General features: G+C 46.9%; 2 protein-coding genes and 1 non-coding gene across 5 annotated transcripts; 1 reads left to right on the forward strand and 2 right to left on the reverse strand.

The window, feature by feature from the left end:
• Nucleotides 1-401: 401 nt before the first annotated feature.
• Ncapd2 (non-SMC condensin I complex subunit D2) lies at nt 402-23,654 on the reverse strand. Of its 3 annotated transcripts, none has more exons than XM_034512312.1 (32): nt 23,461-23,654; nt 22,315-22,460; nt 19,615-19,690; nt 19,295-19,353; nt 18,648-18,829; nt 18,237-18,379; nt 16,769-16,896; nt 16,571-16,694; nt 16,256-16,403; nt 13,780-13,977; nt 12,591-12,725; nt 12,409-12,496; nt 12,145-12,319; nt 10,755-10,870; nt 10,267-10,491; nt 9,599-9,773; nt 9,288-9,372; nt 7,035-7,168; nt 6,581-6,713; nt 6,402-6,486; nt 6,162-6,323; nt 5,791-5,960; nt 4,621-4,732; nt 4,393-4,516; nt 4,155-4,310; nt 3,669-3,846; nt 3,479-3,573; nt 2,726-2,806; nt 2,401-2,584; nt 1,208-1,334; nt 950-1,105; nt 402-730 (listed from the first exon to the last, which is right to left on the reverse strand). In XM_034512312.1, exons 2-32 carry the CDS (start codon nt 22,439-22,441, stop codon nt 642-644), a joined length of 4,170 nt encoding a protein of 1,389 aa, XP_034368203.1. In that variant the 5' UTR covers nt 22,442-22,460; nt 23,461-23,654; the 3' UTR covers nt 402-641. The 3 variants fall into 3 exon arrangements, with proteins under 3 accessions (XP_034368203.1, XP_076796698.1, XP_076796699.1); XM_076940583.1 differs by having other exon boundaries at nt 12,145-12,313; nt 23,461-23,596; XM_076940584.1 differs by lacking the exons at nt 22,315-22,460; nt 23,461-23,654 and having other exon boundaries at nt 18,648-18,809; nt 19,615-19,630.
• LOC117715891 (small nucleolar RNA U85) lies at nt 18,908-19,227 on the reverse strand. Its single transcript, XR_004607679.1, has one exon. It is a non-coding gene; the product is annotated as a small nucleolar RNA U85 (small nucleolar RNA).
• A 484-nt stretch (nt 23,655-24,138) lies between the features above and the next one.
• Mrpl51 (mitochondrial ribosomal protein L51) lies at nt 24,139-25,514 on the forward strand. Its single transcript, XM_034511832.2, has 3 exons — nt 24,139-24,434; nt 24,521-24,631; nt 25,203-25,514. The coding sequence occupies exons 1-3, from the start codon at nt 24,356-24,358 to the stop codon at nt 25,397-25,399; spliced, it is 387 nt and encodes a 128-aa protein (XP_034367723.1). The 5' UTR covers nt 24,139-24,355; the 3' UTR covers nt 25,400-25,514.
• Nucleotides 25,515-27,669: the final 2,155 nt, after the last annotated feature.

Consider the following 27,669-nt stretch of genomic DNA (forward strand, 5'->3'; position numbering starts at 1 on the left):
GTGGGGTGCACAGAGGGACAAGCAAGGTCTAGTGCAGCGTTTCTCAAGCTGTGCACTCCTGACATGCTGTGTATGGGGTGTGCTGTGCAGGAAGGAGGTCTTCCTCCTAAGGACTGGGTGCTTACAGCAGCCCCCTGCCCCACAACTCAGACAGAAATGTCTCTAGGTATTACCAAACATTTTCTAGGGTGCAAAGTACCCCCAGGCTGAGAAGTGCTTATGTGAACCTAGAAAACACATAATTCTTTACAGCAGAATCTTTGTTGTGCAAAGACGAAGCACCATAGAGAGTCCATGAAGGTCCAGAGACAGCTCAGGATGCCTGGGCTTCCCTCTCTGGACTGCTATCTGCTGCCTGAATCTGGGCTAACGATGGAACAGACCAGCCTAGGACAGAATGCTTAAAAGTATTTAAAAACATTTATTCCTTAGAAAACACGGTGATTGGCAACTGGCTTTGGAGTGGGAAAGCAGCAGTCAGGTGCTCTAAGAGAACAGCCTGGACTACAAAGACCATTTACACGTTAAAAACAAGCATTTTCCCATGGGGTAGGGTGGGGGGTGGTGGTGAGGGTACTGAATTCAAGATCATCCAGTAAGATACCCTGCACAGCAGGGATGGGAATAAGCAAAGGCAGCTCCTAGGACCTGTGTCTTCTTCGTCCAGATGCTCTGAGGATGGGGGTGGTTCTCTTGGGTGTCTCTTCTTCTGTCATCTCCGCTGAAAGTTCTATTCAAAGATTTATAGGAACAAAAGCTGAGTCATAAAGATGGGGCAAATGGATCTCTACACACACACACACACACACACACACACACACACACACACTGTGAAAGTCAGCCCAGCTGCACAGTGGGGAAGACATTGCCAGGAAGAATGAGTCCACAGCCAGGCAAGCCCCGCTGGAGACCCCACACAAGCAGCTGTCCTGCTGGGAGTGTGTCATACCGTCCTCACTGGACTCATCACTCGAGAAGACAACTTTGGCTTTCCTCTGGGACTTGCGTTGCTGAGTATGTGGATGACGGGGTTTGGTACGTCGAGGCTTAGGTGTGACAAAATCATTGTCTGAGTCTACAGAAGTCAGAGGCTGTGGCCTTGAGACTAGAAAAGGCAGGGAGACATGATTTCAAAACCAAACCCAAACCACAAAGAAAAGAAGGTGGGGACTGCTTGTAGTGCCCCATGCGGGCCTGCCTCTCATACCATTGGAGGGTTTCTTGGCAGACGGGGCCCGCTGGCTGCCTCCTTGGCCAGTTTCAAGTTCCTCTATTCCATCCATGCCTCTGGTGTGACAGGCACGAAGCTTCTGCTCAAATTCATCTATTATAGCCTGGAAAAAAAAAAAGTTAAAAACAGGGCTGGAAACATTATCTCCCCGTCTAAAAAGACGTAGCCGCCGGGCAGTGGTGGTGCATGCCTTTAATCCCAGCACTTGGGAGGCAAAGACAGGTGGATTTCTGAGTTCGAGGCCAGCCTGGTCTACAAAGTGAGTTCCAGGACAGCCAGAAAACTACACAGAGAAACCCTGTCTTGAAAAACCAAAAAAAAAAAAAAAAAAAAAAAAAAAAAAACCCCAAAAAAAAGACGTAGCCATGAAGGATACAGAAAGTTAAAGAAACCAATCTGAAACTGTGATTCCCACTTGCGGGAGTGAGGTGGCCTCAGAATCTTGAAAATGCCCAGTGTGACCCTAGTGGCAAGCATGTGCCGCTGCATTCAGTGAGTGGACTTTGGATGCTGACCTGTCAATCACGGTCCATCAGGTCTATGCAGATTGTAGGACCCAAGAACAGAAGTTGCTGGGTTAGAGGCCATGAGGGTGGGAGACAGGAGCAAACGGGAACTCAACTTACTTTTGCTTTAAACATGAAACTACTCTAAAGCAGCAGTCTAGTGCCAAGCATGTGGCGCATACCTTTACCACCAGGAGACAGAGGCAGGGGAATCTGTTAGTTTGAGGCCAGCTGGGTCTACATAGCAAGACCCTATCTCCAGTAGAAAACGGGCTTCACTGGGGCTGGGGAGGTGGTGTAGTGGTTAAGAGCACTGGCTGCTCTTACAGAAGACCTGTGTTCAGTTCTCAGCACCCACGTGGCAGCCCACAACTGTCTAACTCCAATTCCAGGGGACTTGGCACCTTCACACAGAAATACACAGGCAAAATACCACTGCATGTCAAAAAATAAAATAAAATAAAATAAAATAAAATAAAATAAAAAGGAAATGAATAGCCTTCTAGGGACCAGGAATGAAGATGTGGTCTCAAGTCACACTGCTGCATAGCTGCATAGGCTAGCAAGGCAGGACGCTCAGACCAGAGTCTCAGGGCACTTAGGGAGAGCAGATTACTGTGCTGGAACCCAACAGGGCCAGTGACCCTGCGCCAATCCACTCACCTTGCCCTCAGGCTTGGCCCCACGGCGTAGTTTGCCCACAACTGACAAAAAAGCACTGAAGACAGACTCATCCAACAGCTTGTCACCAAAACACTCAAAGTTGTCCAGCATCTTATGGAGACCTCGCTCTGTGAGGGGCAGCTGGGACACACAGTAGGCCAGATCCCGGTACTGACGCTCAGTTCTGCACAAGGGAGGGAGGGACTTTGTGAGGCACACACACATCTTCCCCTTTCAGTCTCCTTTGGTTCCACTGGTGGCACCAGGGACTCTTTCTTCTGAAAGGTCCCTCTTGGCTCAAAGATGTCCCAAAATGGCAGCATACCGGGCTGTGCGGAACCGCTGACACAGCTTCTCTACCAAGCTCTCTGTCTGTTTGTCCTTGGTGATGTAGGAGAGTAGCTGCCTGTGAGGAGAGAGAGCATGACTGGCCAGGAAACCCCTCTTGTCAGCTGCTGTACGGAATCCACCACCCCAACTCCAGCGCGGCCTTTTCTGCCCTGCTTTAGAAGAGAGCTCTGTGCATGGCCTTCCTTCCACTGTCCCTCTAGTCTCCTCCCTCTGCTGAGGATGCAAATGAGAAGAGCTGCCAGCTAGTGACTGCTACTGTGTGCCTCACCCTTACACCCACCGTCACCCAGAGGCCTTCCCTACGTAAGAGCCTCAACAACTGCAGCAAGCCCTGTCAATCTCAGAGGGTTAGGCAAACGGGTCAAGTTACTTGTGGAGAAAGTACAGCTAAAATGTCCATCTGAGGCTGAAGACAGTGGCAAGAGTGCTTGCCTAGCAATGCAAGACCCTGAGTTAATTCTTTGCATTCTATCCATCCATCCATCCATCCATCCATCCATCCATCCACCCACCCACCCATCCATCCACCCATACACCCACCCACCCATCCACCAACCCACCAACCCACCTACCCATCCATCCACCCATCCATCCACCCATCCATCCACCCATCCATCCATCCATCCATCCATCCGAGCTGGGATTACAAGTGTGTCTCGTTCCTAAGCCTGTGTGAGACACACACACACACACCCAAGCAAGACCCTCTAGATGTAAAAAGCCATACTTCATGATGGTGTGGAAGGGCTCCTCTTCCACTCCGCCCTCTGGGTCTGACAGGCGGCTGATGATATCAGGGAGGAGATTATAGATTGCATTGCCCTGTAGGAGAGAGGATGAGATGAGGTGTGGGAGCAGCGGGTACAAGTGGGACCTATCCATTTCCTCTGCAGAAAGCCCCAAGATGCTTCTCTCACCTTGTGGGAGAGCTCATTGAAGAAATTCTTGGCCAGGGCAGCAATCTGAGGCACAGGGTCGATGAGCAGTACAGCCATCTCGCTCACCTGCCCCTTCACCTTCACCATGTCCTTCAAGATCAGGTGCGTCATCACCAGCCCCGCTGTCCTCCGCACTTGTTGAGCTGGATCTCTGAGGCTAGGAATAAAAGCTCTAGTCACTGAGATCAAGAACTCTTGTTTGTACCTTAAGAACAATGGTTTGTGCCTTAAGAACAAGGACCTATTGTTCCACAGCAGCTCCAAGGCTATTTTGAATTGAAGGCTGGAGTCAGGGACAGCACGAGACTTGTAGGCAAGATTTTAGAGGGAAGCTTCAGCTTGCAGTTTCCATTAGGGCCTGCTTGTACAGGGGAAATAGCTAGCAGATACTGAAGTCAGTGCCACAGGCAAGGGGAAGAGCCCATGAACTCTCAGTGGCTTTCAGATGGTCCAGGGATCTCTCACCGGGCATACAGATGAGGAGTCCAGGGATCCAACAGGTTAGGGAAGCGGATCGCCAGATCCCCAGTGGCAACCATGAGGTTAGACCGCACAGTGGGAAGTGAAGACTTCTCAAGCATGGTGAATAGAAGTCGAAGCTGGGAGTCGCAGAAAGGGGCACTGAAGGCAAAGAGAGAACCATCAGGAAAGCAAGAAGGCTGTATCATCTCATTTTCCTTGAGATGAAGCCAACTGGGCCTACCTGATCATGCAGAACTTGCCAAGGGCCAGCGATGCAGCCGCAGAGAGCTCTGGGCTCCTGTACAAGCCAGGGTTGTTGCAGACTTTAAGTATCAGTGGAACAAAGGCAGCTAGCACCTGACTGCCTGATGGAAGAACATGTCCAGGTTGGGAACAGATTGTGTCAACTGGGGGAAGGTTGGGGACAGAGTGTGTCAACTGGGGGAGGGGCACACAGTGATTTTCTTACCATCTAACAGTTCCTTCTCACAGATGCCGCGGATGAGCTCTGCCTCTGTGTCCTCAGCAGTGGCCCCCACCAGTCCCAGTTCTTCCTCCATTGTTGTCTCAGAGCTTGTAGTCTATAGTGAGAGAAGCCAGAGATCTTGGGTGACCAGTTTTCTTTTTTGAGATAGGCTCTTACATAGCCCAGTCTCTCCTAAAACTTTTATGTAGATTGGGCTAGCCACAAACTCAAAGATCTGCCTGCCTCTGTCTCTTTAAGAGATGGCATTAAAGGTGTGCACCACTTCACCCTGCTTTAAGATAAACTTTTAAACATTTTTTTTATGAGTGTTTCACCTGGCATGTATGTAATCGCACATGTGTGCGCTGCACACGGAGGCCAAAAGAGGACCCTGGACTTCCCTGGAGTTGGAGTTACAGATGGTTAGGAGCCACCATGTGTGTTCTGGGATCAAAACTCAGGTTCTCAAGTGCACTTAACCTCTGATCCATCTCTTTATCCGTAAGACATTTTTTTTTTTTATCCAAGCGTAACATTTATTTTGCATGAACAGATCTAAAGATGAAGTTTATAAAACCGTCCACAGAAATAACAAATATGTCCATGAAGAGAAAGATTCCCTAAGTAGAGAAGGGAATGATGGGTCCCTTCCTGAGTTCTTAAGTTGCCAAGGCAGGCGGGTCCCTACACCTCTTCCTCTGAAGACAAAACTGACTGTGGTCAATTTACAACTGTAAACAAATGCTGTTCAGCCTAACAGTGGTTCCAGGTCACAGAAGTCAGGCTGTACCCAACTGCTGCAAGCCTCTGGTTTGTTTATCTGTAAGACAAATACAGCTCCAACAGAGAGGACACAGGATCCCACCAGGTGACAGGCCATTACACAGGCTTGGAAGAGGGGTGTGTTATGTGTGTGTTCAAACAACTCATACAAAGCGCCTCCTCAGCGGGGGTCTGCTTCTTACACTAAGTCAAACCAGTCAGTCGATGTACCTAATGCCCCCTGCTGGGTGAGTATGGGTAGACTGTGCCAACTTTGTTGACACTGACCTTCCCCAGGGGAACAAAGAGACAGATTCTTCATTTACTAGTACAGAAGCAGAGATTCCTAGAAAGACACGTCCGGAGCTGAGGTCATGGAAACCAGAAAAATGGCCCCAGCCATGCACCCACCTTCTCCTTGGGGCCCTTGGTCCTGTGCTCCTGTTCTTCTTGAAGAACCCGCCGCCGACACAGCTCTCCACTCACTGCCTGTTCCAAATGAACCAGCTGCTGGAGTGCCACGTCCCCAGCCAGGGCGAGGAGGTTCATCAGCAGGAATGTGGGCAGCTTGGGGGCTTCCTCTGAAGTAGAGGGAAGGAAAAGACCCAGGTCCATTAAACTTCCAAAACCACTCCTTACTCACGGACAAGAGTAAGACGTGGCAAAGAATGGCTCAACGTCAACCTAAACAAAATGAGATGCTGTGGGCTGAGGTCCCTGACCCTTTAGGGAAGGCTGGCTGCCCACCCAATCCCTGAGCAAGGAAGCCTCTACCCACTTACTGGGGTCTGCCTCAGTGGTATTCTCAAGCTTCTCCAAGGCTTGCTTCGCGCAGCCTTGTAACATCTGGGCACAGATCACTTCGGGGCCCTCTGCCAATTGGTAAGTCAGGGTCACTGCCACCTCTGTGAATGGGACCCAGAGGGGGTCTGGGTGTGCAAAGCCTACAGAGAAAGGAGAAGTTGATCTCTCTGGAGAAAGGGACCAACAAGACCTACTTTAGGCCCTTCTGGATCGCTTACCCTTTGTGACCATCTCCTGAAGTCGTTCAAACAGCCTGTGCTCCTGGGGCAGCCGGAAGGGAGGGTGACGTTTACCCAGGGAAGGCTGAGGAGAAGAAAACAGAACACCAAGGTAGGGAAGGCGTACAGGAAGCTCTCCACTCTCCTCAGCTGAGCCACAAGCAGCCCACATTACCCACCTTCCTCCTGTCTGAGATGTTGGCGATGGTGAGGCACACCTGCTGGGCCAGCCTATAGTCCTGTGGAAACCTCTCATCCAGCCCCACCCTCACCAGGGTGTCTAAGTTGCTTCCTACAATTTCTGGTTTTCCTCTAGGGAAAGGAAAGCAGAGTTAAAGGCAGCCCTGGGCAGGGTTCTTTGTTGTGGGAGACAACAGCAATGCAGGAAGGTACCAGCACCCATGGTGGAGTGGGTGTCTAGAGCGCTGAAGCACTACAGAAAGCTCCTGACCTACAGCCATCTCCTTGGATCCCCTTGAGCTAGTGACTATAGAAGACAGGCAGGTGGGTACCCTCTTCATCCAGGCAGCCAACCTCAAGAAATCTCTGCTGACTGCCATTACTGAGGGAAAGGGCCTTTTCAGACTTTCCTTGCCTTCCCCACTCTGCTTGCTTTCTGGGTCTGAGCCTCACCGTGCCATCATGCCAAGAAGCATGACAGAGGAACAGCGCTCCAGAGGAGAGCATGGGACCTTCTCCGTTGCCCGCTCCCATAGCAATTGGATCACTGCTGGCTTTATCTCATCCTTCTGCACAAACTCACAAAGCTGAGGAGAAAAGACAAATAAGTCTGCTTCAGACTAACTGTCCCCTTGAGAGCCTGGATGGACCAGCACTTGGGAGTAGAAGAGGAAGGAAGCGCAAAGTTAACAGTGTGAGGAGGTATTTCTTGCTCGTTCTCTATTTTCCTGTTTCATGGCTTTCTTCAAAGCTGCACTGCCTAAGGTCACACATTCAAATGGACTTGAGTCTCACGAGGAACACAATTCTGACTGCATTCTGGATATTTCTTACTGTGAGCACAAGTCAATGCATCTTCGACAGGGCCACTGTCCTTCCTGCCTTTTCGTTTGCCCAGCAATGCTGACACCTGTTGGTCACATGTCGCCCACCCACAGCTGCTTCTGTAGGCCCTGTCTGTCCTCTCTCCATGGTCTCCCCACGGTAGCCTCCGGCAGCCCTTCTGCCCTGTTGCTGGGTCTTCCCCAGCAGGCAGGTCATCTCGGCATGTGTCTCCAGCCCTTCTCTGACTACTGTGGCAGTCCTGAGCAGCAGCCAGCCTGGAAATACCAAGCCACTTGCCACCACCAGCTCCTCTTTCCTCAGAAAAGAACGAAAGTAGCAATCAGTAGTCAGTGCCACTCTCTACTGTCCCCATGGGATGGGAGATGCCCCCATAGGAATTCACCTCATTCAAACCCTGGGGTCCCTCTGACTTGAAGGCATTCAGCGGCCTCCACAATTTAGTTTCAGGCCACGCTCTCAACTAGATTGACCTTAAGTCAGAACACAAACTTCTTCATTCTCCAACTGGGATGGGATAGGATACGTTCTTTATCAGAATTTCTGTCCTCTTCAATTCTCATTCTCTTTCTCTCTCTCTCTCTCTCTCTCTCTCTCTCTCTCTCTCTCTCTCTCTCTGTTGGGGGCCGACTTTTAGCAGAAAGCGGCTATCAGCTTTGCAGCCATCTTGAGCCATATACCCTGACATGAGATTTAAATTACAATAGCCTACAACAGCTGAGAACACTCCGATAATCTTGGTTTAAATACCTTGAGATTAAAGGTGTGTGAGATTAAAGGTGTGTGACTTAATAGTATACTTAGAAGTATAGAGATCAGAGTTAGAGACAAGACCTAAGGGCATGATTAAAGGTGTAACTTAGAGGCGTGGCTTAGAAGTGAGACATATAAAAGGCAGAGACAGAACAGATCAGAATTGAGACGATAGAAGATATTAGTCAGACTACAGAAGACAGAACCAGAGATCAGAGACTATAGAGGGATCATCAGAGACGAATCTCAGACATTAGGTAGAATCTGCCGTCACCCTCACTCTTGCTGAAACCCGACCTGCAGACCGGAGCAGCAGCTTGGGCCGGGATACAGTGGCCGCCCAAACGTGGGTCGGCCTGGGCCTCAACATTTTGCCTGGGCTGCAACATTTATTTTGGCCGCCCCAACTTGGGGCTAGTGCGGTCCCCAACATTTCTCTCTCTCTGTCTCCGACTGAACTTCCACGACCCATGCTGACTTATACTACCTTGTTAGGGTAAGCCCCTGACGTCTACCTTTCAACAGCTCTGTGGCCTTCATGACACACAGGCTGAACATCTTTTCTGACTCTCATATGGTGCATGTATGGCAAAACTAGCTGCAGTCAGTCACCTTCCCAACCCTCTCCCTGAGCCCCCCTCACAGGTTCCCACCCTACTTACACAAAGGACTACTCCAGAGTGAAGTTAAGAACAGTGCTTGGCACATATTAAACAGCATGTGTTACTCTGCTATTATGGTGGTTACCTATGCCACCAATTCTGGAGGTGAATATTTACATGTTACATTTTTCTAAATATGTTTTGTGGGTTTTTACTATAACCAAACCACTGCTTTCTTTATATCTGGGCACGTGAGCTGGGCATTGTAGCACACACCTGAATCTGAACACTGAAGAAGCTGAGGCAGGACTATGAGTTTGAGGCCAGCCTGGGCTACACAGTTAGACAACTGCCTCAAACCAACAGCAAACAAACTAGGAAATTTAAAAAGTTGGGAATGGGAAGGCAACCAATCTTAAACCTCTCTGTGGAGCTGAGCAGATCTCCACACACAGGGAACAGCCACTAATTGTAACTGTGGAATGAGAAGAGGACTGAGCGGACTTACAATTTCCTCAAGACACTGAATGGTCCCGACGGAGGCATCCACTAACAACAACGAGAGGTTCTGAATCAAAGCCTGCGCCTTGGCTCTGTGGGAACAACAGAGACCAGTGGTCACTAAGACTGGAAATCTGAACTTGGCAAACAGGCTATTAGGTGAAATAACAGACCCCAGCAGAAGTCCACCCTGAGCCTGGTAGAGACCCGTCCATGAGTTCAGAACTCCCCTAGAACATCCTCCTCATTCAGAAGACTGGGAAACCCCGTGAAAAGCTGACCTCTGAAAAGTTAACGAAGACAAGGAATCCCATGTACCTGGCAGAGTCCCCTTTCGGGTTGAGGTAGAGTTGGCGGTACGCATTAAGCACAGCTTCCCGGACACCAGGCTCCTTAGACCAGATGAGAGGCAGCATGTGGCGTACTCCAAACAGGGCCTGAGGTACCCCAAATTGGAAGACCATCACAAAGAACTCAATCACCTCCTGCACCACTGAGAACAGATACAAATATCACCCATCTGCTTGGCAAATATCACAATACTCATAGATAGAACCCTTGGTGACATAGATAGAACAATAACATGGCTGTAGTGGTCATTGTCATTGTCCCCGAGAATGACGCCAGAATGCCTTCTCATGACACTGCTAAACAAAGTAAACTGTAAAACAGGAGCAGTGGTAAACACCCTCTGCCTTTTAATGATGCAGGCATCAGGGACTGGATGATGATGGCACAGTAGTTAAGAACATTCACTGTTCTTCCAGAAGACTCAGGTTTGATTCCCAGTACCCACATGGTAGCTCACAACAATTCCTAATTCCAGTTTCAGAGAATCTGACTCCCTCTTCTGCTCTCCACAGGCACCAAACCTGCATGTAGCACACACGCAGGCCAGATACTCATACACATAAAACTAAGTAAAGTCTAATAATGACAATAATAACAACAATAATAAAGGTGAGTAGGCAGGACTGTTTTCCTACCTGTAGTTGTGTTCTCATACATCATCTTGCTGATGATGCCAATGGCTTCTGTAATCTTCTGGGAGAAGCTGTAGGCATCCTGCAGATACTGCACCAGCATCTCCTGCTTCACCAGCTCATCATTCCTCTGCGACCCCTCAGGCCCGGGCACACTGTGAGAGTCTTTACTGCCAGTTAGCTCTGGATCTGTGTCCTCTTGAGACTCCTGTGTGGAAGCCGCAGGGCCTAGGAATTAGAGGTACAGGTTAGTTTTGCTCAAGTGTACCCTGGAGTTCAGTGGCTGCCAACATCCCTGGGTATTTCTTTCAATAATGTGAAGGTATGAAATTAGAACAAGTTCTGAAGCACTTTGGTTCATTTCTCAATTCCCACAGACCTCTTTAGTTTGCAAAGGCACCCTATGACTGGGCTGCTCCCCTTCTAGAGCAAATGTCAACTCCCCCAGCCTCCCTCAGCCCAAGGCTGTGCTTGCTGACTGAAAGGATTACCTTTGAAGATGATTTCCAAGAGATTCAGGAAGCCATTTTCCTCTGGCTCTGTGTGACTGAAGGGTTCAGACTCCTGGAAGCGACTGATGGCTTCCCGAGTGAGAATAATAGCCTGTCTAAAAGAACAGCAGCCTGTCACCAATTCGGCACCAGACCCCTGTCCCTGAAGGCCTTGTAAGGGCTCCTACCTAGTGACTCTGTCCAGCCCTACATGCAGTGCCCTATGGAGAAGGGATGTCTCATGCTTAAAAAGACGAGCAGCTCCTACCAGGCAGTCAACCCAAGCCTGTGAGCCTTTACTGTGGTCCTCAAACAACACGAATAAGCTTTTCAAATCTCAAATCCAGAGTGAGGCAGACAGCTCAGCAGGAAAGGGAGCCTCCCACAGAGCGTAATGACTTACGCCTAGAACTCACATGGAGAGAACAGATTCCCAGAATTGTCCTCTAACCTTTATATATGCTGTGCCACGAACCCCTTAAGGAAATATGTAACTAAATAAATGTAAAAATAAACCAAAACAAAATAAAAACCCAGTGCAAACATCTGTGTAAAACCTGCTATGTAAGGAAGCACCAGACTTTCAATAATTTGTTACTTTATGGATGACCACACAGCGAGGTTCTTTTCTGTTCTTCAGTTTTACAGTGTAGTCAGAATGGCCATGAACTCACTATGGATCACAGGCTGCCCTTCAACTCCCAATCCTCCCACTTCCGACTCCCCAGTCCTGGAATTGCAAACAACTGCTGCTGCCCCACAGTAACATTGATTAGCTATAAAACAAACCACAGGGCATGGCTGGGCACAGGCCAGCCCAGCAGCAGAACACATGTTTAGCAAGTTCCTGGGTCTCATGTCTAGCAAGAAAACCAAAAAGATGGCAGCTGGTCTATGTTATGCTGGAGATTGAAGCCAGGGCTTCGTAGCTGAGGTGAACCCTCTAGCAATCAAGCAACTGCCACCCCTTGTCACCTTTTTGGGGACAAAATCTTGCTACAAAGGCCTGGCTGTGAGGAAGGTTTGCTGTTTAGACCTTGCTGGCCTTAAACTTGCAGCATCCTCCGGCTTCTGCCTCCTGAGAACTGGGGTTACAGGTATGCACCATTATAGTAGGTCCATTTAGTTGTGTAAAGTGCTAGGGACCAAACCCAGGGCTTTGGAATTACAGGCCTATGCCATAGACCAAGCTCCTGAGTAGTTTTTTAAAGCATTTCAAAGTAGAAAAGTAGTTGTGGAATACGCATTTGGTCAGACATTACCACAGTAAAATACCTATCAGTTCCAGCAGCAGTGTACATAAGTTCAGATCATTTCTCAGGACTCCTAAGTCTCTACAAGGTTAACCATATATCTACACATCTTCAGAGCACCCCGTTCCTTCACGTACTTGTAACTAGCTTTGGCAAGCAGTTGGCGGATGCGTCCTTTCACCTCCTCTGCAGTCTCGGCATCAGCAATTTGTTGATCTGCCTCTTCTTGGGGAAGCTGCAGAAGCTGCTGCAGGGTAGACTTCAACTCTGGCAACATGGCTTCCCACTCCTCCTCTGGGTCTAGTGCTGCAGCTGACCAGGAGGGAGTCTTGTTTAGTCTTTCCTGGGGGTTGTGACCACAGTGAGAAAGCAGAGCAGCCTCCTAGGCGGGGACTACTCACACGCAGCTGCAGTTCGCCTCTGGGCTCTCATTTCTTGTAATTTCTCAATCTCCTTCTGCAGGGGTCCAGCAAGGTCGGTATCACTGAGCTGTTGACGTAGAATGCATATCATGACACTAAGTGACAGAACTCCATCCCTGTTTCCATTTTACCCCTCTTCTGCACACACCACAGTTCCTTACCTTGCAAGAAAAGGGATTATTGGCTAGAAAACTGGCCAGCAGCTGAATGGCATTTTTACACACGAGCACTGACTTGTCTGCCAGACGTCCTACTGCTAAGGCCACCACTGCCTGGAAGCGGGTCAGGGGGAGTGCCTGGACGAGCAGAAAGAGAATCAATTCAAAGCTACCAGTATCCAACTGCAGCCTGTGGGGCACAGCCAGTGGAGGACAGCTACATATGTTGCTCAACACAAAATCCTAGCCCTACTTAAAGAGGTTGGACTCACCATGAGTCTAAACTCAAGTCACCCAACTCACTCTAAAGAAGCTTTCCTGTGGGATTATAAAATACGTGAGCAGCACACACTGAAGTCCTTAACTGGAGCAGACACCTTTGTCCTTGGAAAGGGAAGACTTTTATTACTGGTCCTAAGAATATCAGGTTTACATTCTTATTTAGAGCAGTTACTAGATTCTTCATCTAAATTTTTTTTTAAAGATATATTTATTTTTATTTATAGAGTATTCTGTAGGTCTACAGAGTGAGTTCCAGGACAGCCAGAGCTACACAGAGAAACCCTGTCTCGAAAAAAAAAAAAAAAAAAAAAATGAGTATTCTGTAGTTGTCTTCAGACACACCAGAAGAGGGCATCAGATCCCATTACAGATGGTTGTGAGCCACCATGTGGTTTCTAGGAATTGAACTCAGGACCTCTAGAAGAGCAGTCAGTGCTCTTAGCCACTGAGCCATCTCTCCAGCCTTCTGCATTTATTTTTAAAACAACAACAAAACTTTTTTCAGGGGCTAGAGAAAGATGCCTCAAAGGTTAAGAATACAGGCTGCTCTTCCAGAGGTTCAATTCCCAGCACCCACTTAATGGCTAACAACCATCTGTAACTCCAATCCTGGGGAATAAGATACCTTCTTCTGGCCTCCGCAGATACTGCATGCATGTAGCACACAGACACAAGCTACCAAAATACTCATATACATACAATAAAAATAAAGGAAAAAAATTTTTTAATTGAAGCAAGGTCTCATATAGCCCAGCCTGTCTTCAAACTTTCTGTGTGACTGAGGATGACCTTAAACTACTGCCCCTCCCGTCTCTGCTGGTATCTCTCAGGCATGGTCTGCTATCAGGCACACCGCAGTGCTCAGGCAAGTGTACAGAGGCCTCTTCAGAGTTGCAGCAGACATGCTCACCTTCTGTTGAACAATGCGAGTAAAGAGCTGCAAGACACGGTTTCGAACAAAGCAGTTCACATCATGGACATGAGCTTGCAAGCTGTCCAAGAACTGATCTCTGGTTTCTCGAGCTGATTCTTCTAGTTGGTCACCATTTAGAACCTGCAGTACTATCTCGGCCATAGCTGCTAACACAGCATTGCGCATCATGTAATTCTGGGGGGGGGGGAGGGAAGGGGGAGGATGGCGGGGGGAGAGAGAGAGAGAGAGAGAGACATTGGAATACATTTCTCCACTTCCATAGATACATTTCTTTCCCCACAGTCTTCTGCCCTTGGTCAAGGTTAGGATTGCCTATGCTAAGCTCTGACTCTTCTGGTCAACTGCCCAGGTCTTTGTTCCCAAGATCAAAGGCGATGCTGAGACCAAAGTGGATTTGTTTGCTCAGAACATGTCAGAAGAAAATAATTAAGAGGCAAAATCAAAGGGTGGGAATTCCTAGTCTGAAATACTTGGAACACAGTATTTTGGATTTTGTGTATCTGTATATACGTATTATCTTAGGGATGGAAACTAACTCTAAATGCAAAATATTCAAATATTTCACACACATAGCCTAAGGGTAATTGAGGGATAATTTTAAAAAATTATTTTATGTGTATAACTGTTCAGTTTGCATGTATATCTGTGTACCACATGTGTATCTTGTATTCAGTGAATCCAGTGTCAGTGAAAACTGTGGACTTTGGGTACTGATCTGCCAACCATTTAGAAGAGGACACTATATGTCCTGGAATTGGGTGCTAGGAACCGAACCCAGCTCCTCTGCAAAAAAAGTGCTTTTAACCACAGAGCCATCTATCTCATCAGCCCCTTAGATATTTTTGGTAATTACATATAGAAAATACAGTTTCATAGTATGGAATTTCCTACCTATGATATTTACTTGGAGTGTTTTAGAATCAGGATTACTGTTGCTTAAACTATATTTGATTATAGTATCTGGGACTGGCAAGATGGCTCAGCAGGTGGGGTGTGTGCCACCAAGCTTAAAGATCTGTCTGATCCCCAGGACCAGTGAAGAGAGAGAGAGCGAATTTCCACACATATATACATTATATACACATACACACAAAGTAAATGAATATATAATTGTTTTTCTTCTGAGACAGGGTCTCACTATGCAGCACTGTCTGGCCTACAGTATGAAGAGCAGGCTAGCCTCAAACTCAGAGAGATCTACCTGCCTCTGCATTCTAGGTTCTGGGATTAAAGATGAGTGTGCCACCATGGCTGGCAAGTAACAATTAAAAACCAAACTCAGGTCTATCCATCAATGCACATTTGAGTAACATTTTTCCTTATCCTTTATATGAGGCCACAAACTGTTGGAGCCTTATGAATAAACATTTGTTTTCCTTCTTACTCCTTAGGGACACAGAAGAGCAGAAATCGGCCTAGGTGCCAAGAAGTCCATTATGTAATCCGGTAGAGAATAGGGCAGGGGATTTTACCCCCCTGCCTCGGCCAAAAGCCAGAGAACAGTTGCACACAAGGAGTTAAAGAAAATTAGCTCAATGAGTAGACTGTCTTGGACATGTACCTCGGAACCCTCAGCGCTAGCCTGGGAAGAGGCCAGGAAAGCATCCAGGAGAGAGGCACAGTCTGGTGGAGAAAGCTCATGGTTTACAGAAAAAAGAGGCAGGGATGAAAGCTAGCCGGGTGAGAGCAAGAGGCTCCAGGCCAAGGAGTGGGTGGACTGGGTACCACAGCTGGCTGTGGAATGGTCACCTCCTCTACTAGAACTGCACAAAACCAAAAGTACCACTCATAAAAGGGCTCCTCCTGCACGTCCCCACAGGAATGAATAATGTCAGGGGTAAATCTAGACAGCCTTGTCTCCTTCACATGAAATTCTATTCTGGGGACAGTCTGGCTTATAGCCTTGGTTGGAATCCTCCTTCCTCTCAGCCCTCTGGGTCTCGGATTCCAGGTGTACACTTAAGGTCCATCCTAACGAAATTCAAGTCCAGCCTTGGCTACACAGCAAGTTTGAGGCAAGCCTAGGCTCTGCAAAGGGAGAGGGGGCTGTGACCCTTCCGTAGGCATGGGAGCACATGTACACTTCTGGAACTTGGAGCCAGCCAAGGCTACATAGAAAGCCCCCTTCATTCTTATTTTTCTGTGCATACATGTTTGATGTGTGTTTGTGTGGAGCTCATGCACCATGGAGCATCTGTGGGATGCAAAGGACAACCTTGAGTGTCAGTGCCCCTCTCCTCTGCACACTTACATGCAGGCAAAACACTCACTCACTCACATTACATTAAAAAAAAAAGTTTAAAGAAAAATGTTCAACTTTTAGAGCATGTGCTTATTATTAACATGTATAAATCTCTGGGTTGATCCCCAGAACCACATTAAAGTGAAGAGAGAGAGGGTGATTTCAACACTAAAGCCCCTAGACAAATCTGAGATTCCCCAGCCAGGCTACCTCTCCATCCAGATGATCTAACAAAATGCACATGCTGGACATGAGGACCGCTGGGATTCGCTCTGCTAGCTCAGTGAGGAAAGCGGCGAAGCCCTTTGCCCCCGCTGTGTCCCGACTCAGCTCCTGTGAACACTTCTGTCCAATCTCTCTATACAGGGGAGGAAACACAGACAAGAAAGCTCAGTTACTGAGTTCCCAGCAAGGGAAGCCCACACAGGCCAGGGCGGAAGGAATCCAACATCACATGGAGAAAAGACCTCTAAGCTTCTTTATTCCCCGCCATGCCCCAGGAACACAGACACTCTGAGGAGTCACCTTACAATCTCTCCCACAATGCTCTTCATCCCGTAGTCTGTCGCCCACAGACTCACAGCTGTCACTAGTACAGAGGGCAGGTGCTCAAAGTGCTGCAGCATCTGGATGATCTTCACAGTCGCACCTGTGAAGCAAAACGTTAGGGATTCTGGGAGACAGGCAAAGCAGGGGGAGGGAGCAAGGCAGAAGGCAACTTACTGAACATATGGTTATAGCGGACCAAAGCCACCCCAAGCAGGTGTGCTATGGCCTCCTTGGTGGAGCGGTTCTTCTGGAGACTAATGGTGGGGTTCTCCAAAAGGCGGTAGCAACAGCCAGTAACCAAACTAAACAACAAAGGACGGACAGGGAGAAATGAGCTGTGTGGAGTCAAGACACCAGGCAGCATTATCCTGTCCCTACTATGTCCACATCAAGGTGTCTAGTGCTCCGTTAGTCTAATCGCCTTCTACACCAAGGAGTCCTCCCTTCAGGATTTAGTAAATTGCAGCCAGTTACCATGCCAACAAGAAACCAGAATAAAAGATCAAGATGGTAAGGCAAGGTTAGTGAAGACTTCTCATTGTTAAAATGGTGAGTTCAGGGAGACTCAGCAGTTAAGAGCCTGACTGCTCTTCCAGAGGTCCTGAGTTCAATTCCCAGCAACCACAATGGTGGCTCACAACCATCTGTAACTGGATCTGATGTCCTCTTCTGGTGTGTCTGAAGAGAGCAATAGTGTACTCATACACATAAAATAAATAAACAAACAAATAATAAAAGGTCAGTTCAGTCTCTATAGACTTTAAATTACATGTGCTGTAACTGACCATCTACTTTCACTTTGGTTTCAGTATGTGCTTTTGTGTGTGCGCGCATGCGTATTCTTGTCTGTGCATGTGGAAGCCAGAGGTCAATCTTGGGTTTCATTTCTCAGGAGCTGTTTGCCTTGTTTTTTGAGATGGGGCACTCTCACTGGGACCCGGGGCTGGCTGGCCATGAGTCCCAGAGATCTGCCTGGCTCTACCTCCTCAACACTGTGCCACATTTGGCTTGTTGAGGATCAAACTCAAGTCCTCATGATTACATGGTAAATGCTTTACTAACAGCTACCTCCCCAAGCATTATTCATTTGGAGATAAAGCCTCACCGTTATACAGCCCTGGGTGGCCCAGACAATTCTATGTTGACCAGGCTGGCCTCAAAGTCTCAAGAGATTGGCTTGCCTCTACCTCCCAAGTGCTAGGATTAAAGGTGTGTGCCATGCACAAGCTTCATTTAGGGGACTCTTAGTAAGCACATTTCCATGAATGTATGGGTATTAACAATGAGAGTTTCATTTATGGTGGTATATGCCTTTAATCCCAGTACTTGGGAGGCAAAGGCAGGTAAAGCTCTGTGAGCTCGAACCCAGTTTAGTCTACATAGACTCCCAGGCCAAACAGGGCTACACAGTGAGATACTGTCTCACAAAAAGGGAGAGGGGACAAGAGAGAAATGCAGATTCCATTCACTATGTATTGTATGTATGTATGTATGTATGTATGTATGTATGTATGTATGTAATATACACTTCTATGAATTATTAGAATTAGAATTAAGGGATGAAGTATTTAAAAGGCATATCTAGCAACAGAACCTCATTCCACACAGCTCAAGACCACCTGTAGCCATCCTAATGACCCACCTGACAAATTCTTCTTCAATTACCGAGTGGTTCCAGAGGTGACGAATGTCCAGCTGGAGCAGCTGGGTTAAAAGCTGAAGAACTGGTTGCCTCTCTTCCTCCCAGTCAAAGCCAAGGGCTGCTTTGGCCCGGGCTTTCTTACCCTAAAGTGAGGGCGGGGATCAATCAAACAGACTACTGGTCATCTAGTCTCTGTGCCCACACTCTCCAGTGTCAAGACAAGGTTAGGCAGTACCATAGAGGATTTTAAGTTCTAGAACACACAAGAACTATTTGTCAGGAAAGGAGATCTGGTCCTTGAATGCTCCCGCTAAACCCTAAGCAAGAATAGTAAGCATGCTAAAATCGCGGGTTTCTTTCCCATCAATTCTTTTACTCCTCACATATAACAGGCCAGGAATTTCCAATTACCTTCCCACCGACGTCCAGGTCAATGAGGCTTGTCCGGCTGGTCACATTCTCAAAGGACTCCAAGAGGCGTGTCAGGGCATAGCAGTTCATTTTGAGGGCATTTAGGTGGGCACTTCTATCTGATCCACTCAAGGCTGCACCATCCAGGAGGGATGACAGTTCCTGGGAGTGGCAGGACACCACTGTGAGGGGCAGAATCTGGGAGTTGGTCTTACTGGCTTTCTTCACAGACCCCCAACTTCCAAACACTTAACACTTGTAGCCATCAGATTACCAAAGATCTGTGTGTCATTTCTCAGTGGCCATGACACAGCTAAGTCCTTTGAGACCCCTGCCCCTGGCACCTCGAATATAGACTGTTCCTACTTTCACTCCAGTTACCACAACTCCTCCCTGGCAGCTGGAGAATCACCCACTGAAGTGAGGTGGTTCAAAAAGTAGGAAGTGTTGTTGGTCCGCCCTTACAGTGAACGCACATTGCTCTGTATCGACCACCAAGATTACAGACCTCAATAGGTCAGAGGTCCCTGGACTTAGCCAAACCAACTGAATCACAACAGCCTTGATATCATCACATGGCTGAGAAAATGCAGGAACTGCTAAACATAACCAACACCTTCCAGCCCCTGCCCCCAGATCCCAGACACCTTTCTTCAGGAATTCCAGGGTGTCCTCCTTGAGGTCAGGCTCTATACTTCGAAAGTGACTACGAGGGAAAGAAAGTGTGGGAGTGAGACAGGAGCCTGCAGAGCCCATTCTTAGACCAGCTCTAAGAAATCCAACGTGAAGATACTCGGGAAATTGTCAAGTAACTACGGTGGCAAGCTGTATAAACGCTCACGATGGCTGTCAACACCCAGAACCAATTATCAGTGAACCCGTAATTTGGAATTTCAAAACTCACATGCAAAAATCAGAGAAATAGCCACCAGTTCTTTGAAAAGTACCGGCTGTGGATTTCACTTACTGTAAAATGCTGTAGATTGTATCAAAGTGCTCCAGCATGGCGAGGGGCCCCTGAGCTCGGAAGGCAGACTGAAATGCTAGAAAATTCAGAGGAAAGACAGGACTTCTTGGTAAATTCTATTTTTTTCCAGAAGGCATTTAATTGACATGTTTCCTGAATCTTGTTTTTCATGATCTTGTTTCTTTTTCTTTTAAAGAATGTCTCTCAATTTATATTTGTTTAATGTTTTGTTTCCTGATTACTGTTTTACAAGATGACCACAAACGTGAAGCTCCCAGCCTTCCCATCTGGTCTACCAAAAGTCGGAGAGGCTGACACCGCTGCACGTAGCTATAGCCTCAGCAACTCAGGAGGCCGTAGCTAAGAGCTGCTACCACAGACTGACCCTGTCATTACACAAAGTCAAAACCACAAATCAAGCAAAGAGGCAATACCTTAGCACTGACACCAACCAAGCACTCAGCAGCATCTCTCATTTCTCCACTGTAACACTTTTTCTTTACACAACCGCTTCCTACACTTCAGTCAACAAAGGACCGCACACACAAGGCCAGTGACGTGGCAGGCATCTACTCTATGACGCTTCCACAGTAACAACATTGCCTGATGACGCAGGACTTGGAAGGCATCCTGTTAAATGACGTGTGAAAATAGCTTGTGGGAAAAGTAAACTATGCTACTCTCTTGCTTCAGTCACATTTTTGGTAAGGCAAGCACCTGTGAACACAGATGTTACTGCAGTATTTCCCAGATTGTTGTTTTCTATTTCCATTACTGCTTCTATGCCTGCTAATGTGACTCCTATGTAAGAATGGGCTGAAGGCTGGGTGGGCGTGGTGCTGTGTTCCTTCAATCCCAGCGTGGTGGAGGTAGAAGGGTCACACAGTGAGACTGTCTCAAAAAAAAAAAAAAAAAAAAAGGAGGGGAGCTGAGGTGACTATGTAGAAGACCCTAAGTATCCCTTAGAGTTGCTCTGCCTTACCTCAAAAGACAGCCTCTTTCCTTTTTAATTATTAATTAAACTGTTTACTTGTATTAGAACAGGCTCCTGCAAACTTTTTTCCTGTGTGTTTGGGTCTAGTCCTCCATACTCGGTCACAGGACACCCCTCCGTCCGGCCTTGTGCTCTGGAATGCTTTCCCTCAGCTTCCTTCCTTTTACTTCCAAAGCTTTTATAACATATACTCATTGTATAAGTAAGGTAGGTTTTGTTACATTTTCTTTTTATGGGAAGGGGTAGGACAAGGCTTCACTATGTCAGTCAGGCTAGCCTTGACATATTCACCACATTTCTCTCATAAAAATATGGAATGCAGCCAGGCAGTGGTGGCGCACGCCTTTAATCCCAGCACTTGGGAGGCAGAGGCAGGCAGATTTCTGAGTTTGAGGCCAGCCTGGTCTACAGAGTGAGTTCCAGGACAGCCGGGGCTACACAGAGAAACCCTGTCTTGAGGGAAAGACAATGGAAGGAAAAAACAAAACAAAACAAAACCAAAAAACAAGCCAAACTCTAGGCACTGGATAGATTCACTGTTGCTCCCAGACACTAAGAGAGTTAAGACAAGAGGATTGAAAATTCAAGCCTCACTTTGTACACTAGATAAGCGTGGTACTAGCCCTTCTCTTGTGTTTGATTCAATCTCATGTTACTTTGTTCACCAAGCCCTAGAAGCAATATGCTATCATTTACATACCTAACATTACACATGCAGAAAGCTATACTGTTTTAAAAGCCTGGACATGCATACTCTGCAATGATGAATTATCTAGCAACAGGCATTTCAAAACATATCTCCCCATATCAAATTTTTAAGTGACAAGAGACTATATTTTGTATGCTGTTGCAGCTATGTTTCTCCTTTACTACACATCTTGGAAACAATCTAGTTTCTAAACAGTGTTCTCTAAGACATGGCAAGTCAAACACTATCACTGCCAACAGTACTTCTTTTTTTGTTTTGTTTTTTTGTTTTGTTTTTTGAGACAGGGTTTCTCTGTGTAGCCCCAGCTGTCCTGGAACTCACTCTGTAGACCAGGCTGGCCTCGAACTCAGAAATCCGCCTGCCTCTGCCTCCCAAGTGCTGGGATTAAAGGCGTGTGCCACCACTGCCTGGTGCCAATAGTACTTCTAAACTTCATGCATTTATTGTATGTGTACCAGTGTTTTGCTCTGTATTGTACATACACACCTATATCTGTCTGTCTGTCTATCTATCTATCTATCTACCTACCTACCTATGTATCTATCTATGTACCGCATGCACAAGTTATAGACAGTAGTGAGCTGCCTTGTGGTTGCTGGGACTCAAACCTGGGTCCTCTGGAAGAGCAGACAGTGCCCTTAACCTCTAAGCCACCTCTCCAACTCCTAGCTTACAATTACCAGGACTTTATATTGACACATGGTAAAAGGCAAAAATACAAAAATCTTTCTCTCAAAAAGTAACTAGGTTAACCAAGACTATTTCTTGAATAATCCATGGAAGTTGGCCCAGTACATTTTATGTCATGAATTCCATGTAGTGCGACAAACAAAACAAAAACCAAAAACAACAACAAAACCAACCAACAAACAAAGAACCCCAACAGCAACAAAAAGCAGGGGCTAGAAAAGATATTCCTGGCCCTGATGGAGTGCCACAGGGCTGTAGGGCAGAAAGGATAATAGCATTCCATGTGGTTGGAGCCATGGAGTCTCACCTCTAAGCTGGGATGAAAGCTGTTTGACTGGCAGCACTTCCTGAACAACATACTGGTTGACACCACCACTCTTCAACAGCTCCTCTGGAGATAAGGGCAGGTGGAACTCAAAGTTGTGGGGAGACATCTTTCTCCCACTGGTTCACCTAGAAAACAAAAAAGTCACCGTGGAAATCTGAGTGTGTTGTCTTTTTATTATGTGACAAGGATGTTTCTAATAAGTCTACCGAAGGCTCGGGTTCAGTTATTTTTCCCCCACTTTCAATATATATAATGTTTTTCAGATGCTTTTCGGTCTTACAATAAGCTATATGAATCATCTTGTAAAATATAAGATCAGAGCCACACAAGGTAGCACATGTTTATATTTATATTCCAAGCACATGAGAATCAGTAGGATGGAGTTCAAGGCCGGTCTGGGCTGAAAGAGATCTTGTCACAAAACACCCTCCCCTGCAAACCCTCCTCCCACTATAAAAACAACTCTAGATGAGAATCTAATTCTTATTATTCTTACACTAAGTCATTGAGTCCTTATGGTCTCCTCTGTAAAATGGTGTTACTCTGGGGATCAAATGAATCAAGGGTTAAAAACTAGTGAAGAACCAGGTGTGGTGGCACATGCCTATAAACCCAACATTTGGAAGACTGAGGCAGGAGGACTGCTGAGCTTGAGGCCAGCCCGGGCTGCAGTGAGACTGCCCAGGACTAGACCTCAACAACAACAACACAAGAGAATATTAATGAACTAGCAAGTGACAATCAGTGTGTACATACAGCCTTATTGCTTCCATTTTAAGGTGAAAAGATCCTTAGAAAATGTTTCACTCAGCATTGGGGTTCTAGTCTGCAAAATGGAAGAACATTAACTTCTACTTATCCCGTGCCTGATTCTGTGACTTCCTAATCTCAGTCTCACGGGGGCATAGCGAAACAAGCAAATCTACATATTGTGTAGTAAGGTTATGCGATTTTGCCCATATGGCATATTCCGATTCTGATCTGTCAGACTCACAGCCACACAAGATCTCAAGGACATCCCTACCAGACCGCTCCCGACCGCACTCTGGCAAAGGCTGCGTCACGTCCTGGATCTGAGTTTTCTCAACCTTTCACTCCCCGCTTCCTAGCCCTGCCACACCTCACCTGGACACCGCGACACCCCTCACCCGCCGCTTCTTCAACCGGAGATGCCCCGCTGAACAGGAAGAAAGAAAACACTAGGGTACAAAACGCGCCAAACAGCGAGACGATTTTCAAGCTGGCGGAGAAACCAGCCAATCCTCGGCAGGCTGAGACGGAGACCCGCCTCAGAGTCAGGCGTCGCGCTCGCAGAGCCCGCAACTCCGAGTTCAAACCCCAACGGCTGCCAGGAGGCCAATCGCGGCGGAGGCTGGAGAAGCCCACCAATCACAGCCCCGGAGGCGGGGCAAGCAGGCGAGGGGCGTGGCCCCGGATCAGCGCGCTCTCTCTGGGTCTATACCGTAGTCCGCTAAGAATGATGGTCCGTTATCCCTCCGCGGCCGGGATGCAGGACCAGGCTGCTCAATCCAGTCCAGGTTTTAACCATGTGATGCCCAACCCTGTAAACTCCAGAAATATACTGCCTCAGCAAACCTCTGTTGAGAGGCGCAAGAGGGACCTTGTGGTAGCGCCGGGCTCCCGTCCCCTACTTCCCTCACAATTGAGGACGCCCAAGGAAATAGGATCGAGCTTATTATAACGGAATCTCAATTGGGGGCGTCCTTTTCTGCGACAAGAGACACCACAGCAGTCCAATACGTCCAGTAGATAAACCGGAAGTATTTGACTCGACGCGCCGGAGAGGCCGGAACTTGAAGGGCGGGGCTTGTGGGAGTGCCGACCAAGGCGGGTCAGCTCCCTAAGCTACCTGGGTAAGGCCCAAAATGGCTTCTCTTACTGTTACTGTCGTGTGAGTCCCGCCTGGGACTGTAACCTGTGTCGTGTCTTTGACATTTACACCTGCTTCCCCTTTTTTCGGCTGCTTTGCTATCCCTACTGAGGTGAACAGGCTAGAGTAATGGCAGGGTGTGTCCCTTGGGCGGCAAGTAGGAGACTATGGGGCTGGATGCCCTCGGCATGCAGAAGCTTCTCTCTGGGTAAGTGGCTAAGGTGTAGGTAGGACAGCCCGCTAACTGCTTGTTAATAGGCAGTGCTGACTCATTCTTCTCCTTTCCATTCCTAGGTGTCCCACAATTGGCCCATGTAAGGCTTACTCTTCCGCCTCCCAAAGTGGTTGACCGCTGGAACGAGAAGAGGGCTCTGTTTGGTGTATACGACAACATTGGAATCCTGGGTAGGACTTGATTCCTAGTTTCAGAAGGATTAGTATGCTGTCTTGACTCTTTTGGTTTTATTTGTGTAGAGAATAGTAGTGTGCCCAGGGCTAGCTTGGTGACACAAATCTGTTACTTGGGAGACGAAAGCAAGCAGGATCAGTCTGAGTTAGTGAATAGTCTGGTACCCAGTCTTACAAGCACAGTTAGTGGTGAACTGTTTTGAGTGCCAAAGCTATCAGTATTTGAACCCAAACATTCTGGCTGCAAAGTCTTTATTCTTTCTTTCTTTCTTTTTTTAAAAAGATTTTTGTGGATGTGTGTTGTTCTGAATGTGTACCATGTGCTGTTCAGGCAAGGCCTGCAGGTCCAGGGTGTCAGACTCCCCAGAACTTACCTTACAGGCAGTCATGAACCTTCAGTTGAGAGTGCTTGCAGAGCAAGTGTTACAAAGACTCTGTACTTTGTACTATGCTGGTGTGCCTTGTCTGTAAGTAGTTCTGCTCGGGGAGATGAAAGTGTGGTGAAGGCCTAGTTGGTCTAGGCTGCCTTCATCTTCTCTTGAAACTAGTATATTCTGTCACATTACAGGGAATTTCGAAAAGCATCCAAAAGAACTGATCAAGGGCCCAGTATGGCTTCGAGGCTGGAGAGGAAATGAATTGCAGCGTTGTATCCGAAAGAAGAAAATGGTGGGAAACAGAATGTTCATTGAGGACCTGCACAATCTTAACAAACGGATCAGCTATCTCTACAAACACTTTAACCGACACGGGAAGTACAGATAGGACAGGAAATGGGGAGCTGCAGATACATTTGTCATCCTGGAGGAGGGGAACAGGACTGATCCTGGCAAGGAAAGAGCTTTGTGTGCTCTCTAATAAAAATGGGACTTCTCTGGAATCCACTATGCAGTGTTACATTTACTCATTCATTGAGGTCTGTCTCAGCCCTGAGTCACATGGTCTTCTGTTAAGATTACTTATTTACAGCCCAGTTACACTTGTGGCCTTTATAACAGTTATAATCGTTTATTGCTGGCACTTTCTGACACTAGCCCTTCGTGTGTTTTTAAAGAATTTTTTGTTTTGTTTTGTTTGGTAATCTTGGAGATGAAATCCAGGGGCTTGCTCATTCTAGGGAAACGCTCTGCCACTAGCTGCCTGGGGTCCTTGGAAGTGTAGCTGTTGTTCCTAAAGACTCTGTCACACCAAAATAAACTGGGAAAGTGAAATTACACTTTGTACTGCTCTCATCAGAATAAACTAGGGCCTAAGTAGAACAGCATTTCCCACTCTCTTGAGTAGAGCAGTATTGGGGAGGAGAACCTTGGGCCACGCCCAGTTTTATGAAGTGTTAAAGATCACACCTGGGATTGCCCTTGTGCTAAGCAAGCTCTCAACTGAGCACCTCATTTAAAAACAATGGGGGGAGTTGGAAGGGGATGTGGTCTCCCGTAAGTAACTCTGGTCTAGAACTTACTCTATAGAACAGGTTGCCTTATGCCTCAGAGATGGACCTGCCTCTGTCCCGAGTGCTGAGATAAATGTGTGTACCACCGCACCTGGCCCTTTCTCAGCTTTTTTTTTTTTTTTTTTTGGTTTTTCAAGACAGGGTTTCTCTGTGTAGCCCTGGCTGTCCTGGAACTCACTCGGTAGACCAGGCTAGCCTCGAACTCAGAAATCCGCCTGCCTCTGCCTCCCAAGTGCTGGGATTAAGGGCGTGCGCCACCACCGCCCGGCAAAACTTTTTTTTTTTTTTTTTTTTTTTTTTTTTCAGCTTTTTAATAGAAATGTCAAGTGTCATGTGAGAGTACACATGGGATAGGAAGCTGAATTTGTCACCAGAATCTCCTCCCAAGCTACAAAGGCTGATCAGAAGAGATGAAATGAGTCTTGGTCTTCATGTGTAGTTTTAATTAGCTTTCTAGATACAAGTTCTCATATAGCTCAGACCGACCTGGGACTTCCTACATAGCTGAGACTAAATTTGTCCTCCTGACCCTCCCGTCTCCACCTCCCAATGCTGGAGTTATAGGTGTGTGCTATTATGCTTGGGTTTGTTTTTTTAGAAAAGAAAAATGTCATTCAATAAAGATTTTAATAGAGGCTTAAGCACCAGGGCTATGAGAGAGATTCTCAGATGAAATAAAACACTTGAAAGCGTGACTGTGGGCTTCTCTAAGAGACTCTTATATGTAACACAGTGCTGGGGGGGGTTGAATATATCAGGTACTTATTATATAGTGAACTATATACCCTCTGCCTGCATTTTGGTTTTGCTAGTATATATTAATTACAAAAATAATAGGTTTCACTGTGACAGTTTTTTTTGTTGTTGTTGTTGTTTTTTTTGTTTTTTTTTTTTTTTTTTTTTTGAGATAGGGTTTTCTCTGTGTAGCCTTGCCTATTCTGGAACTCAGTATGTAGCCGTAGACCAGGCTAGCCTTGAACTCATGGAGATCTGCCTTAGTGCTGAATATAAGGCTTATACTACCATGTTTTCCACACATTTTTAAATTTATGTTTAAATAAAGATCAATTCAGTGAGAAGTCTGGAAATTACAGAAAGGTAATCCAGGGAGTTTTTCTTGCATGTTTTGTTTTGTTTTGTTTTGTTGAAGCAGTCTTGGGGCTGGAGAGATGACTCAATGGTTAAGAGCCATCTTCCAGGGCCGCTCTTCAGAGGACCCTGGTTAATTCCCAGCACACACATGGTGACTCATGGCTGGCTGTAGTTCCAGTTTCTGGGCTCTCCATGGAGATCAGGCATGCACATGTGCACAGACATAGTTGCATGTAAAACATGAAATAATAAAAATAGTAAATTAAAAAAAAAACAACAAATCTACAGTCTCTCACTCTGTAATTCAGGCTCAGGCTGGCCTAGAACTCTTATAGCTCAAGCTGGGGCCCATCCTCCTGCCTCTGGAGTGACAAGATTATGTGTACGACTTCATGTCCAGCTTCAAGTTCCTGTCTAATCTTCACATTTAGTGGCCATGTCCAAGGTTATATAATACCTATCTCTTTTTTTAAAAAAAAGTATTACAGACACA

Source organism: Arvicanthis niloticus, chromosome 9 (genome assembly GCF_011762505.2).
Source record: "Arvicanthis niloticus isolate mArvNil1 chromosome 9, mArvNil1.pat.X, whole genome shotgun sequence".
Classification (NCBI taxonomy): domain Eukaryota; kingdom Metazoa; phylum Chordata; class Mammalia; order Rodentia; family Muridae; genus Arvicanthis; species Arvicanthis niloticus.